The 16,388-nt window shown below is 41.6% G+C and overlaps 1 protein-coding gene across 1 annotated transcript in view; it reads right to left on the bottom strand.

Annotated features, from left to right (window-relative positions):
• Positions 1 to 16,388, bottom strand: part of LOC119009359 (myosin-16) — a 56,012-nt gene that overhangs the window by 26,158 nt on the left and 13,466 nt on the right. Inside the window, exons 2-5 of the mRNA XM_037080510.1 lie at positions 7,212 to 7,439; positions 4,954 to 5,058; positions 3,247 to 3,333; positions 1,154 to 1,299 (exon numbers count right to left, since the gene is read on the bottom strand). Coding sequence (XP_036936405.1) covers positions 1,154 to 1,299; positions 3,247 to 3,333; positions 4,954 to 5,058; positions 7,212 to 7,439 — 566 coding nt within the window. The remainder of the gene's footprint in view (positions 1 to 1,153; positions 1,300 to 3,246; positions 3,334 to 4,953; positions 5,059 to 7,211; positions 7,440 to 16,388) is intronic.

The raw sequence follows: 16,388 nt of genomic DNA, 5'->3' as shown, positions 1-16,388 counted from the left end.
TGTTTGGGTAGCAATGTGCAGGCAGGTAGCCAGTAAGTTGTTGTTGCTGGTTACCATAGTACAGTTACCTTGCAAGGCAGATGGATTAGTGATCATGTGTTATTGCAAATCCATTTTTTTTTTCCAGGCCTCAAGCTATGGGCTTGTAGCATAACACACAGTAGTTGTCCCCATGAGGAACTAGCGGCAGATACGTGGGCGTGGTTAAGGTGTGACAACCAGCAAGAGACTCTGTGTGTGAAAACAACAATGGCGTCTCCTCAAGAGGCGAGTATAGCTTCTATACCATTGTCAGTATGCATTTGATTTACCAGCAGGCTCTGCAGCTGGTCACACACACCCCATGATCTGATGAAGTTAGCCCTTGAACAGTGTTGTGTAATGTTACTTTTAAAATGAACTCATTACATTAACGTTTACATTTGCCGCATAAGGGGTATATTGTATTGCATGTAGCCAACTTCACATGAACCTTTGGATGTATTGACTCTGCCATCATTTTGTAGCCTGCTTTACGGCCCACAATCAGTAACTCTGCAGCCTAATAATAGGAATGACAGACCACATCTACATCTTTACTCTGCTAACAATCTGGCAGCAAACTGGGCAGAGGCTTTCTGGGGGTAAGGACAAGACTTCCAAGACTAAAAAGCCCCTCTATGGGCGCAGTGGATGGCAGCAATTTTTTCAGGTTCAATAACAGATTACTAACCAAAAAAAACCCCCCCAAAAACTAACCAAATAACTAGATTACTTGAGCCGAGAACTAACGGGTTACGTTACTCATTACAACAAAAAAGTACAGACACAGACATTGTAGAGAGGAGCACGCTGCCTGCAACATGCATCCAATGGCAGGCTTGTACCCAAAGTTTCAATCCACTGGGTAGGTGAAATACTTCAGTGTAAAAATTCTCCAATACATGTAAAAGTCCTGTCGTATGAGAAACACATTACCAATCTTCTGCCAGCTAAAAATGGGTTTAACACAAGAAATTAATTTCAGCTGCAAGTGAAATTTTTGCTGTGTAGGCTCAACACAGTTTTGCTAGGTGTAAAGTGATGCTCCATTTTATTTTGCAAGCTGAGAATGACACTTATACTGCAAAATCGATGACTCCAGAGTGTGTGTGCGTGTGTGTCTGTCTTTGACCTTTTGAGGAGGTCTTCCAGCCCACTCCTATTCTTCTCCATTTTTCCCAGGCTCTCCTGTGTGGATCTGCTGTCACCCTCCAGTTTCCTCCTGCTCTTCTCCAGCTCACCACACTGACGGCGCTCCTGCTCCAGTCGGTACTCCAACTGAACACAGACAACGTGAGAGGTAGGTCAAGATGTAAAATACAATGATCACAATATGATACAGCATTAAAAAGTTAAAGTTAAAAGGAGGGTTTCGACTGTGATTTTGAAGGCCGTGACTGATTTCCAATTTCCAATGGCTACATATTTTGTGCCAGTAATCAATAACTTTTATATCCACCATTTATTACATTTGACATTTTTGAGACGTAAAATTACATGTATTCAGTGTTTCAGCAGATTTGCCAAGGCCTATTGGCTAACAGAGTTACAATTAAGTTAAATAGCCGCAAGTTTCCACTGCTCATATTACTGTGTCAGTCAGTTCATGACCTTAGTATTACTACCGCATTTAATGTGAGCAGCATGTGTGCTTCTGTTGGAATCAAAGCTTAGAGCAATATACTGGTCTCATCCTGAGCTTTAATTAAAATGTATATTTAATCAATTGCAATCAATTAATTGTGAAATATAAACAATACACTCAATATGTCGAAGCATTTCATTACAACTTCTGTTTACTTCATTTTAGATCAACTGTGTGGTTTTGAAAATGCTACAGTAAAAAGCAGACGACTATTTTCAGCAAAAAACAAAAACAAAAAAAACATCAGTTTAATCAAGTATTCCCCCCTGACCAGCACCACATAGCAGACATTAAGTTATCCAACAGCCAGTGAACATAGTGGACATTTAGAAGTGTCCACTAGTGGAGGGCAAAACAAAGCTAAACGAATCGCGTGAATACGAACTTAGATTTCTACTACGGCTAGAAGTGCGATTCCACGTGATTGCTAATGCTATTCCATTTCCGCTGAGCGTGCCAATACTTTTTGCTAACACATTAGCTTCACCTTCATCTCTGCTGTACCACAGCTTCATCAAATTAAAAGTTTTTTTTTTTTTTTTTACAAGTACATAACCAGTACAAGTACTGTTACACTGTGTCTTACCTAGTCAGAGACGGACACATTTTAGCAAAGCTAGCTGACTACACAACAATCGTTTCATAATCGTAACTAGTATCATTAATTACAGTAAAGTTAGCTAAATGTTTTCGATTTACACATCCAAGACACATAGCAACATTAGCATTTATTTGGACCAAAATTGTTGTTCACCAGAGCAGCCTACTATGGCTGGAAACAAGGGTGCTGAGAGCCATTTGACTGGACCAACACAGTACAGTTACAGGCTGTAAAACCAAAACAATGAGCTAAAGCCTCTAGAGCACGACATAAAGCTGAACTGCAGATTCTGGTGATAATTTTCTGTAGCAGCGTCACTATATGACCCAAGTCAGTTAATAGGGCCGCTAGCTTTATGGCTCAATGAGCTAACTAGCAAAACGGTAAAGAGTATCCACAAGTTCTTCAGTGATGTCACTAGGAAGTTTAGTTTAGTGGGGATACGATTAGGGTGATAATGACTGGTGCCCTGTGGAACTAGCACAATTGAAAATCATTGACACAATGGTGGCACTTCCAAGGCTTTAGAAGTGTGAGCTAGGTGGGCTAAGCAACCGTTATAATGTCAGCAGTGTTTACTCCATAAAGTCGCTAATCTAGATTTTCATGAATGAATGATCCATCCTAACAATCACTCTAAGAAGGAGTATTAGCATCTTGGTACCATGCAAGACAGCTGTTTTGGTTCAGTGACTGGATGCATCTTAAGTCTAGCCCATAATCTTGCAAGGCATCATGGGGGCTAGGAATATGGTGGACTGTGAGCAGCAGTACTCTGGTTTGGGGTGACCTTCGTCCAGTGGCCAGTTCTGACACACTGTGCCTTTAATATGTGGTGTATGGAAGTGTTACTGTAAAATATCAAATGTAGACATATCAAATATCACCCTGACATAACAGACTGCGACCCTACATTTCAGTTAGAAATAGAAAAAGACACATCGTATAGTATGAGGAAAACTAAAGAATATGAACTTACATCTTCAGCTTGCAGCTGTAACTTGGTTTTCTCTTTGGTCAGCAGGTTCACCTTCTCCTCTTCACACTGCAGGTCCTCAATGGCCTGCTAGAGAGGGGAAACAAGATTCCTCAGCCTGGGCTGCACATGTGTCCCTCAATCACACATCCTCTACAGCACTGCCTCATATCCATCTGTCTGCCACATTGGTCGTGGAAAGGCGGTGGTTGTTTGGTTGCAAAGAAAAAGTCAACTCCAGTTTGATCTGACATATCAGAGACTTTCTCTCCGTTTTATCCATCCACTGGGAACAAAAGGGTTGGGACGTCAAACTCAGCGACTCTGCACCTAAACTCACTGAAACAGCTCAATCAATAATTTTGTGTTTTTTTATGAGCTTCTGTTTGTATTCTAGGCTAAAATCCCTAACCTCGCAAATGTTCGACAAATGCTACTGTTCGTCGAAGCATCTGGCAGAGGTTTGTGTGCTGGGCCTCTCATACTGTAGCTGCCATACAATTTGACGAGGTTATAAAGGGTTAAGATTTCTATAGATCTCAAAACATCTGCTCTGCTTTTCAAAGTGGAGAGTGCTGCGCGATGGCGAGCACATTTATCACGAGTGCCACTTTTGGCAGGTCCTCAGGCCATGTGGTTCTACTTTCCCAAACTTATACTTCATTCTCAGTCAAGCGGCAAGTGAGGTATCTCTATATACTCTGATAAATGGGACGAGGCTATTGATTACACTAATAAACAATCACAAATACACCTTAACAGCATGACATGCTGTCTAAGTATTGGTGTAATTTACACTGAGCATGACATAAATCTGAATAATAGCTGACTTTGTGGTATACATTACAGCAGTACATTATGTATACAGTACAGTAGATAGATGGTAGTAGTAGTAGATAGAAACAAAAGGAAAAAAGGAAAAAAACAAACTCAAGGTCTACTTACTGGCTGTTTCCAGAACTTTCAAAGACAACTTACAATAGAATAAATCTGCAGTTTTTTAAAGGGGCCAGATTTGAAAAGTGCCAAGGGCCCCACCATTTACATTCCACTAGTCTGACTTGTAAGGTTACGAATCTAGCTTTAAGACAATCTCTTTTTTTCCTGTGCTTAGTCTTTTAGTTGTTACAAAAAAGTAAACAGAATGGCAGGAAAAAAAAACAAAAAAACAAAAAAACAAGGCACGTTTTTAATCTTAGAAGTAGGTTGTCACTTTGCTTAAACAGCCTGGGCTAAAACGTTCTAATGTAATTTGAACATTTTATGCTTAGCAACAGACATAACTAATGAACAGTCAAATAAGCTGACTAACAAAATTACCAAAGGGACAAAAGTAGTTTTTTTAATGGGCAATAAACAGAGTTTTTGTTTTAAGGCCTATGTGTGCAGGTGATTTGCTGGGTCACAACAGGCTGCATTAAACTGGATGGAATTAGACTGGAACACATCATCGCAAATTAGGAAATGGAATTAATGTTGAGTTTCTGACCACTGTAAAATATAAGGGGTTGTTTTTACAGGCTGACTGCAGGTTTCTTTTGTGTGTGTGTGTGTGTGTATTGCGCATACACATGTATGACCTGTCAACTCACTTTACTGTGTGAAATTGGTGGAGTAACCCTTTAAAAGCATCACAGCAACTTGTCCTTCAACCCAGGCTGACTGCACACTGTACGGTAATATCCTACCCTGAACATTAACATCTCTCACCTGGCTGAGCTCCACCAGATGCTCCTTCTCCTTCTGCAGCCTCTGCACCACCTCGTCCTTCTGAAAAAGCTGCTCTGACAGCTTCCGTACCTGACCGTCTGATGACTAGGAAGAGAGAGACAAAGAAAATCTGCTTTAAAGTCTGTATTTTTCTGTGACTTCATATTATATTAGTGATAACATATTCTGAAGTCACCAATCGAATATCTAAAAAAATATGCTAAGTGACATCTCTGAGCATCTGTCCTAATGCGCCCCTGTTAAAACACTTCTATGGTTATTGATGCTTTCCTCTCGGGCAAACAGCCACGATGGCTTGTGATTACAGAAGTTTCAATCCTGCAGACTCTGACTTTGCAGCCGCACCGTAAAACAATTATCTCCTTTCATGACAGAAACAGATGTCATTATTTTGCTTCTCTCTTATAGACATCAAAAGCTTTATTTGTGCGCGGAATTCTGTCTCCTATTGAAGACATGAGGACCTAATGAGACGTGAGTTTAAAATCTGTTAAAGTGCTGGACTGTAAATGTGAACCAGCTGACTGAGGCAAAGATATGTGGTGGTGCCAGTTCCTACGCCTATTCTTCAAAAAGGGCAGCAAATATCTGTCTTACAATAAACTCCAGGGTGAACAGATGAGTGTATTCTGCTCCAAGCTTTAGCTGCTTGGGATCAAACCGTCAAAATGACTGTTATGACAGCATTCCACAAATATTGGACATGTTCATGTAATTTTTGCAAAGCCCCGTGTCAACTCTGCTATCAAACAAGTCTGGTCTTGTTGTGTGTGACAGAGCCCTCTTGCAATTCCCTCTTACATGATCTCTTCCTCGAAGGAGAGCAATTAGCCAAGAAAACAATCATGAACCGGGAGTATCAGGTCTTAACATTGTACACCAGATCAGATTAACCTGTATACATTTGCAGAGGCTAAAACAACACCACCCACGCACCACCGACAACTCTGTCTCCATCCTCACATACAGTGTTGTTGTGAGTACAGCACATTCTTTTGGCATTCCTCGACAAAGATAGCATCATAATCCTTTAATACACCTCAGTGAAACAGATAAAGGGCTTGATGAGGGGCTGTGATGGAGATGTCAGCGCAGCCTCTGCTTATTAGTGTCTACAGCAGAGACAGCACAGAAAAACTGCTTCATCGAGCAGGAAGCATTTGACATTTGACTGTGATCTGAAAGTGATGACACAGGAGTTAGATAGTTAATATTTTCTGATGTTTCCAAGTCTGCCATAGGTAACCCTCTCACAGCACATGTTGAAGTGATGTGCTTGAGTATTTAAAATGACCATGTGTCAAGTTTAAATAGTTTTTAAGCTTTGTTAATGTACGTTTATGACGTGACTTACTTATGTAACTTGCCTTACTTAAGTTGTGTGGCTGAATGTGATAATTTTGACACAGAAGGTGATGTTTTCCTAAAGCTGAGGGAAACTGTTTTGTGCCTAAACCCGACCAATTCGCCTGGTGCCTGAACCCCAACCGAGTACCTTTGGTGCCTAGACCTGACCAAGCAGTTTTTGTGCCTAAACCTAGCAAAATAGTTTGTGTACCTAAATCTAGCCAAGTAGTTTTAGTGTCTTAACCTAACAAGGAGAGGTTGTGTCTAAACATAACCAAGTAGATTTTGTGCTTTGACCTAACAGAGTAGTTTTAGTGCCGAAACCTAACCAAGTAGTTTTGGTGTCTAAATGTGATCCAGTGGCATGTGACTGACCTAACCACGTTGTTTCTTGGGCTTAAGCCTAGGGAAGAAGTTTTCTCGCCTAAACCAGATTACTTTCTGTGCCTGAACCTAACCGAGTAGTGTAGTTTAGTTAACCAAAACTGCAACATTTTCACGACAAAAGTCATTTAATATAATTTCTTATTTTGAAAGTCTAACCAGATGTTGCATATATATTATTGATAACTTGCTGAGCCTTTGATGTGCAACACTGATGCTACAGGGGTAGGTAAAGCGACACAGTTTAGCCACAAAGCAATGTATTAATGAGTTGAGAGTTAACATGTGACGGATCCATAAGTCAAATTTCTGAACAATTGTAAGTTCTTAGTTAAATTATACTCATGAATATCACTTGAAACAGTAAATATGTCTCCATCCTTTTTCAAGCACTTCACTTATAGTTTTACTCACAGATCTTTCAACATTTGGTCTTTGTGACAGAACACTGAAGGGAAGCATCATTACCAGGAGGTTAACCTTTAGTGAATATCACGTGATGCTACCTGTTTTGCCTGCTCAGCCACAGTCAGGGCACTCTCCAGTTCATCCAGGTCTCTTCTGAGGCTGCTGCACTCGACCTCCAGCCTGTCCCTGTGGATGGACAGCTGGGATGAGCAGGCTTCCTCCTCCTGCAGACGGTCTGACAGGCTTGAAAGCTGCTGCTCCAGCTCACGCCGGACCTTCTCCAGCTGGACACAGTGCTGCTCAGACGCCTGGGCACTCTCCTGCTCCTGGAGGACAACAAAGATATGAACAGTTATATATATATATATATATATATATATATATATATATATATATATATATATATATAAATACATACATATATATGTACATATATATGTATATTATATTAAACAATATCTTTTCAGTCATGCACCTTATCTTAGATACTTAAAGCCTTTTACTTAAGTGCTTTTTCACTTTCAACACAATATTTTAACATTAAATCTATACTTGTACTCAAGTATGACCTCCAACTACTTTTGACAACACTGTCAGTGTATCTGCTTGCAGTTTTTTTTTTTTTGTGTGTGTGACAATCCTGAAAGGTCAAAAAAATCTATTCAATCTTTAAACCCATTTCTCTTAGTTGCTTGTGCAATAACGTAATAATATATCCCTGCAACATAAATATTCTGATAGTTGAACTTATACTTAAATTACGATCATCAAACTGTAAACAGACTGAAGAGTGAAGAGTGAAATGAGTGACTGAGGTCAAATGAGGTGCAAAAAGCAGAGGGCTTTAGTAAAAGACAGAGGAGGCTCTAGCATTGATTAAGAGATTAGCTGAATAACAGTGGCTGAAGCAAAGAGACAATTAGGTCATACAAAGATGATCTTACCGCAGGTTGTGCCACAAGATGAAACTTATCCTCCCTCAAGTCAGAAGAAACCTTCCCTTTGTGTATTTTCAGTTGCCTTATTATAGTACAGCTGAAAAGGCAACATAGTGACGTACAGTTCTGACTTGATAAGCAAGTTCGACCAAACACCAGATCACTTAGTCAACAGCCATCCATAACAGGAGTGAAAGGACCTGATTGTGAGAGCCTGCTCTGGTAACTGTTACTTTCTCATGGACCAGTCATCATGGGCAGGCATTTGGAACGAGCTAATAGCATACCCAAATATCTGGGCATTTGTGAAATGATCAGGCGACCACATTTCCATCTGCATTTATTTCCATAAAAGTGCATGGCTCGAGTTCTTTCCCTGCCTTTTCTGAAGCCTCCTCACGTCCTTGTGTCCTCGTGCTAACTTATTTGCACCTTGAGGATTTTCACCAAGTGATGAGTGAGCAGGTGTTGGCAGGTATGACAGGATAACAGGATCAATCACGGCTTCAACTCGCAAAAGACACAGAAAAATGCACGTGTCTGTACACATGCTCATGCACATACAAGACAGACACACACACACAAAAGCACACAAAGGCTGTAGTTGTACTTAACAAACACTTCCCAGGTATGAGGGTAGAAAACCTCTGCTGTCTTCAAAGTCACCCTCATTTATTATCTTATTACATGACTTGTGAAAAAATTATAATTTACTCAGCAGTATGCTATGTAGTAACATTTCTGACACTTGAACATCGACAAGTGATGTAACTGAACATGTCACATCTACTAAAGGCAAAGGAATTTTAGATGATTAGGTGACTTTTTCTGTTATGGGAAGTTTGGAATGCATTTTGTCATATATCCAGTACAGCTAATATACCATATATCAGAACATTTATTAGAAGTGTCATCCAAGTAAAATGTGTCAGATATCTTTCAGTTTGTGCTCATGAAATTATGCATCTAGTGTGTACAACCTACTTCAGATTTAAGCCCTGCCCAAGCATACTAGGTATTGTAATGTTAGTAATTTGAAGACAATTTAAAAGAAAAGTGTCATCAATTACTTAATAATGGTTGGATTTCATGTTTCAAGGCCCTGGTATACGTGCCTCCTCAGTGGTATGATTTACTGCAACATCTAACCCTGTTTCCACTAGGCACGTCTACATCGCTGTGCAGCTGCCACACTGATTAGACTGTGTTAGACCATGCTCCTGGTCCCATCAGATGCACCAAATGTCTATTTTTGATGGAAGCACACAGCAGCCATTACAAGCTGCACAGAGCAGATTGAACCAGGCAGGAAGTCAGACACAGGAACGGCATCGAGAATCTGGTCAGTTTAGGTTTTTTTTTTTTTTTAAGAACTTAAACGTTTGTGAGGGCGCTACAGCCCAACAAAGTCTCAAATATTAAAGGAGAATTTCGGTCAATTTAATCACGCAGCTTCATTGCTCAAGCTACCCTTGGCTTGCCAGTATCGAAGACGCGAACACATTTGGTCCAACCATTACAGGGCTCCGTGAACGGAGAGTTAGCATTGACAGCTAACAGCATGGGGTCAGAACTTTACACTGTGTTTTAAGCGTCTTAACATGCTCCACATCTCACACCAAAAGTTATGCAACATCAACAGACACCTTACAACACAGCACTGTAGCATGTATGACTCAAAATTAATAAAAAAGTAGTTAAAACAGTGTGTTTGTGCAAGTAGCTACATACTGGTTTGTTGACGGTAGCTAGACCAAACTAGTCAATCCTTCAAGCGTGTGCTTAGTCCCTCACTGGCGGAGACATAAATGTATTCCAGCATTTTCGTTTTTCTGTTCATAGTGTACATGTCCATGTTACAGCCTGTCATGAGCCATGAGCCTGTTAAGCCTGTTGAGCACACGCTCGGCGCTTAAAACACAGTGTAAAGTTCTGACCCTATGCTGTTAGCTGTCAATGCTAACGCTCCGTTCGCGGAGCCCTGTAATGGTTGGACCAAATGTGTTTGCGTCTTCGGTGCTGGCAAGTCAAAAGTAGCTTGAGCAATGAAGCTGCATGTTTAAATCGAGTGAAGTTTTCCTTTAATAACAGACACACAAAAAAAAACCAGACAGTAAACACGTAGCTTGTTCATGGAGGAAGCACAAAAATCAAGGGAAAACGATGAAATACACAATCCGAGCAAGACAACAACAGGCAGGCACGATGCTCCACCTCTGAAACTCTCCTGGTGGTATTAAGCCACGTAGAGAACGGAACAAAAGCTGAAATAGCGTGATCATTTCATCTCCATCTCCAGGCTACAAGCTATGAATCTGTGGCCAAACCCATAGTGGTTCAACTAATCAGTGTCCTATCAGGAGCTGCGGACAGCTACAGGCATGGTTTAGATGCGACAGTGAGAGAAGCAACGATTCCTTTAAAAACGACAATGGCGTTAGCGTAGCTGCTTCAGCATCAGTTATACCAGAACTGGATAGTATACTCAGTTGACAAAGGGGCAAAGACAGACTCTGAAGGCTTTTCTGATTGTTTTTGGCTAACGCTTGCCCTTGATAGAAGGAGATGGTTTGTCCAATCACCTGCAAAGTAATTTTTGTGCTGGCCCGTTACCAAACTGCTTCTAGCGTAGTGTATCAAATCATCGGGCACGTCAGGTTAGGACTAACGCAAATCGTTAATTTAGATTTGGCACCTGAACAGCACCACTTAGCCTTGCAAATGTTTCAGATGTAATCAAGCTACATTTGTTTACAGTTAAATATGTTTATTGACAACTTGAGATAATGAACGTCTCTGTCAAAATGTAGTTCAGACCCTTTTCACCAAAGAATTATAGTTTCAACTTGACACACGTTCATGCTCAAATCAGCTACACAATCTGTCTTTTACAAACCAGCGGGAGTTACCCACAGCTGCTAATCTGTGCTCCAGGGTGGTGCTATAGCTATCCCATGCCAGTTCTTCAGGTTCTGGCTCTGGTCCAGGATTGGTATGGTTTCCATGCGCTTCCTCAGAGTCATCCGAGAGGGAGTGGCAACGCTGACGGCGCCTTGCAGACATCATCTTCAGTCTATACGCTGTCTTACTTTGCAGACCTCACCTGTTTGGCAGCGTACCAACTAGCCCGCCGCTTCTGACAGTGTTTCCACACCGCTGCACAGTTAATTATTCACTCCTGTGTCTCTTTGTTAGCTCTGCGTACAGCTGTTCTGGTTGTTCCAGGTGGGCGTCTGCAGGAGGAACAGTACTTCAGTCAGTGATGGGGCTCCACTCTGTACTCGTCCAGCTGATCGTCTCTCTCACGGCCCATCAATCACCTTTGCCTTCCCTCCACTTCTTGATCCGTCTACCTTATTTTTTCCTCAACCCTCTCCCTCTTTGTGCCTTTGCTTTTTTTGCTTCGCTCTCTCGTTCTGTCTCTCTTTCTTTCCTCCTCAATCAATCCATTCACCGATGCGTCGTTCCTCCGTACGTACTCCCAGCCTGCCCACAGCCTCTTACTGCTTCAAGTCACCCTGTGCAGGTAGCCTCCGCTCGGTCCAGTCCTCTTTCCTCACTCTTGTCTCCTCCCCCAGAAACAGGTGGCTCCCTCCACTTTCAGGGGATCCGAGGGGGTCCCACGGGGATGGCGGTCGGTGTAGGATGTCAGGTCAGGAGAAAGGACTTCGGCGTTGTGCTACAGAGACGCAGCCCTCAGCTGTACCATCAAAGCCCCACCACAGAGAGACAAGAAAACAAGGGCAGTATTCCAGAGTCAAAAGTGCCTTTTCTCCTCTCGGCCTATATTATAATTGACATAAATGTCTTGTGCGCCCACGCCCACATGGTCCCCCCACAAAGCCACGGCATTCATCCGAGCAAGAACAACGAGACATATTGTGCTTTAGACTCAAGTGTGGATGTTTTTCTTGCATGTGAACCTCGAAGACTAGACTAGGCATTTTCATATCTAGAGTTAACATCAAGGGTCCCAAGATGGGACGATATTGAAGATAGAATGAAACTTACTACTAAAATCCAATGGTCTTGCAGTAGAAAATAGTTTTTTAAAAAATGCTATGAATAGATCCAAGCTGAGAAAATACAAAAATGGACAATAACTTCCTGACAGTTTGTACTTGACCGTGGAAACAGTTAAAAACCAACCAACCATTTCTAATTTCAACCTCATCAGATCGTGTTTGCTCAGACAGCGTGGAAGCATACAAGTCTCTCCATCCAACTCTCCATTGTTCTAAGCATGTTTGGAAAAGAAGAGAAAAACTCAGTTCAAGCTCTTGATAGTTCCATTTCCTCGAGATTTCACCACAGCTCATCACCACCAGCACTGCAGTAAATAATGGTGTATTTATCTTATATCTCTGTGTTGCTGTTGTTCCTACATCATCATCATTTCAACTTATGAAAAAGAGAAAAGTCCAAGTGTGGCGCAAACTGCTGTAGCTGAAGGGGTTAAGTACAGGTCTCTCAGCTAGGAGACTGAGGTTTTGGGTCTTGCTTGAAGCACAGTGTTACAGGAACATCAATTAAGATGTTCCAAGAACACCAACAACCCAGGAATATCAGATCATGCGATGGATGTGACCCTGGTATGGCAGCTGACTCAAGAAAACAAAGCAAACACCATCTGCTGACGAAGACCACAAGACTAGATCGAAATTTCCAGCAAGCTACAAATATTTTTTTTTATCCAACTACATTATCATCATTTGGGACTTGTGGCATTGTTAACTCAAAATTTGGATGAATTTGGAAGAGCTGGAAAATATTTACAACATGTCACCAAAAAGAACTTCGTAGAGAGAACACCTCCAGTTACTAAACATGTACTTCTGTTACGATGAATGGGTCTCCAGAGAGCAATATATTTCTACTTTATGGGCTATCTACATATATAGATGCGTACTTTTTAAACTATACACGTTTGTGATATATCTTTATTATGTCAACACATATGGAATGTGCAGAACTGAGAACGTATGGTCGCCATCCATTTCATCAGAAGCTGCAGACGGAGAGGCCACCTGGGGCTCGAACGGCAGGTGCAGTGATTTGAAAATGAGAAAACCACACAGTTTTGTGTCGCGTTTACTCATACCACCGAGGCAAATTCCTCTTCATCGGCTGTGCAGCGTTTGACAGCAGTGGTGATTCTCACTCCAGCCCAAAGACTGCAGAAAAGCAACCTCTCTAAATTATATAAGGCCGGAATAACACTGAATCTAAAAACTGCCCAAAAGTGGACGCAGTTATATGAGCAGGGATAAGCACTCTGCCAATGCCACTGAGCCGTGGAAGACGTCCAGACACTAAAGAAAAGCATGAACAGGATTTCAGAGAATTTTATTTTGACAATGTGGTCTGGGTTCTTGTGTGGAGAGGCAGCACAGAGACATCTCTTCATGCAACTCCCACTTGAGCTGGAGAAGCCAGAGACACTGAGCTGCCTCTCCAGACACCGCTCCCATCCAACAGCAACACTCTTGTATCTGACGAGAAGCTCTGCCAGTGGATCAGATATGATCACATCAGATTCAGTCATACCTACTCTGAGGCTCGGAACCAAGAAACGCTGTGAAGAGAGGCCAATTTCCTGTTTACACTGCTGTTCTTGAGTCATATTCATTCATTCATCAGGAGATCTGAATGCAGTTAATGCTGATTACAGAGTCAGGGGGGTAATGCAAGGACATGATAGTGCAGATGAAAGCATTACAGGAAAGCCCCCCGGTTACACAGATGATCCCTGACTATGTTTGACTGCTCCATGCTAAATGTAACCCATATTCTCAGAGTCGGAGTTTATAATAGTACCTCTATGAGGTAAGAGGTAAGAAGCCTGGCATTTAATTTCCAGCTGCCGTTTAACTTCCTGAAGGCCAGATGAGTGATAACACCGGAGGGAAGAGGGGGGTTTGTTGGGCTCAGCTGCCGGATGTTCTTGATCTAAGATATTTACCGCAAATCTTGTTAAAAAAAAACAAAAAACAAGACAAAAACAAGCATAGCGGCTCTGTGAACGTACGTCTCCACAGGATTCCTCATTCCCATGCTTTACATTCATTATCTGTATACATAAGCAGCTGGTAGTGCAGGTGCCTACAGAGAGTGTTCGTACGGTTGTTGAGGGAGATTTCTTTGTTGGTAAAGTGTCCCATGATGGGCAGCAGCGCGACCATTTGTGTGCAGGAACAGCACTGTGGACACGAACCATGGGGCTATACTTAGGAGCAGCCGTGCTTTGAGCTGATGGCTAAAATCTGCGTGACAAGATGTTCACAGCGACAAAGTCGACATGCTGATGTTTAGCACATTTACTGTCTTTGTTTTCAGCCTCAGCTTGTTAACATGTGCACGCACTACACAAGAGGTACGGAGGTTGATGGGAACGCCATTAGTTTTAGTGCAGCAATGACCAACTGTTCCTCAGTCTATCTCTAGAAAAGCGTTATTATTAATCACAAAGTCATGGTTATTTTTTGTTTGGCATGGCTCATGCTTACATACTAGTTCTGAGTTATGTCATGTACATGTTTTATACCATGACAGTGCGGAGCATACTCACAGAATATGGAGTAGTTGTTGAGATATTTATGGTTTACCTGTGATCAGCTCATTCCACCCAGGAACTTGAACAAATGTGAAAGGAGAATGTCTACTGTTTGGATAAGCTCACTGTTCTTGGTAATCATGTGCTTTAGCGTGATATCTTCCTCTTCAATGCTTATTTGAAGTATGTCTGCAGCCGCACCAAATCTGTTGAAACTGAATCACATCTGTGCGCACAATAACACAAGGATTGGCAGATACAGTTCCGTGTTTGGATATTTGCCATACAACAGAGACATAACGAACACGTTACTGACTTTTTCTCTTCAGAACTTGTAAAGCTGACCATTTGGGTTTCTCCAGGCACACAGGCATCGGTTTGTTGTAAAGGAACTGCAGAGGGCAGTGATTATGTACAGGAACCAGCTGCAGCCAAATCTACGCAGGTTAGGCTGGTTTCCTGTGTTTGAAGCAGTCAAGAGTATCAGCAGCAAGTGCATACAGCTACAATCATCTCTAAGGGGAAAATAAATGTCAACCAGTCACCACCCACGTGGCTTACAGCACTGTACATGCCACAGTAAAAAAAAAAAAAAAAAAAAAAAGAAGAAGAAGAGCAACAGACAGTTTTTTTTCCTTCATTTTTTGTGCCAGCACTAACTTGTTTTGCAGGTAGACTTGTTTTGCAAAAGGTGGACTTTTCACATAATGGTGCAAGATGAGAGGTTAAGGAACACCAACCTCAATAGGGTTCATCCTCGGGTCACCATACAAATCTGTTTTAAATCTAATTCAATTTCCTCAGTTGTTGAGATATTTTAGTTTGAATTAAAGTCCATTACCCTCCCTACAGTCATGCTTGCTTGGCTAAAAATATTTAAAAAAAAAAACAATCAACAATAAATTAACCAACTGAAAAAAGAGAGGAGAAAAGCTCAAAGCACAGGCAGTATGAAAAGTTTAGAGTGGTTTCCTAGTTGGTCCAACACACACTGTCATGTCATTTTTTGGCCTAGACTTTCACCTGACACTCACCTCAAAGTCGATCGCTCCTTTCCAATTTGTTCATACACCGAAGTGCTTCCTTTGCCTTGCCATTGGACATCAAGTCAGTCTTCCATTCCCCAGCCTCTCTTCTTCCCACTCTCCTCCCCTCTCCACCCTGATTCATCTCTCCCTGCCAGTCTTTTGTCCCACAGTTTGCCTTAGGCCTCAGAAACTTCAGAGCCAGTCCAGATTGAAAGTTTTTCCACATGCAGAACTGGGGCATCTGGAGAGCTCTGCAGGAACGCTCCACATTTATTTCCCATTAGCAGTAATTGAGGGGTAAACAGTGGACTTTTCTCTGTTTATAACCATTTGTACCAAAGATGATTTGATTTGAAGAAAAGAAGAAAAATCTTTTGTTTTCCTCCTTTTTTTTTGCAGTGGTAATCCTCAAATTCCACATTCAGTCTAAGTGTTTGTGTTGTTATTTTTACACTGCCCTTCTGCGGTTCATTGCAAAGTGTGGGTGGGACTGTCACATCTCTTTCCTGTGGTTTTTCTGAGTTTTCCCTTCGTGGCACTTTTTTTTTTTTTTTTTCAAGACTATGGGATGGCGACCGCTTTGGTCCAGACCAAATTATCTCGACAACTGTTGAATGGATTATCATTCATTTTGGTGCAGACATTCAGTCCTTTTGTATTAACTTTGGTGAACCCCTAACACCATCACTAGGTTGATTGTGTTTTTGTCCAAACCTTTGGTTGTTGCCAACTACCTGCAAAACTACTAAATGTTAG

This window comes from Acanthopagrus latus, chromosome 20 (assembly GCF_904848185.1).
Source record: "Acanthopagrus latus isolate v.2019 chromosome 20, fAcaLat1.1, whole genome shotgun sequence".
NCBI classification, from domain to species: Eukaryota; Metazoa; Chordata; class Actinopteri; order Spariformes; family Sparidae; genus Acanthopagrus; species Acanthopagrus latus.
The sequence above is the reverse complement of the archived record's forward strand: the minus strand, read 5'-3'. Positions and strand labels throughout refer to the sequence as shown.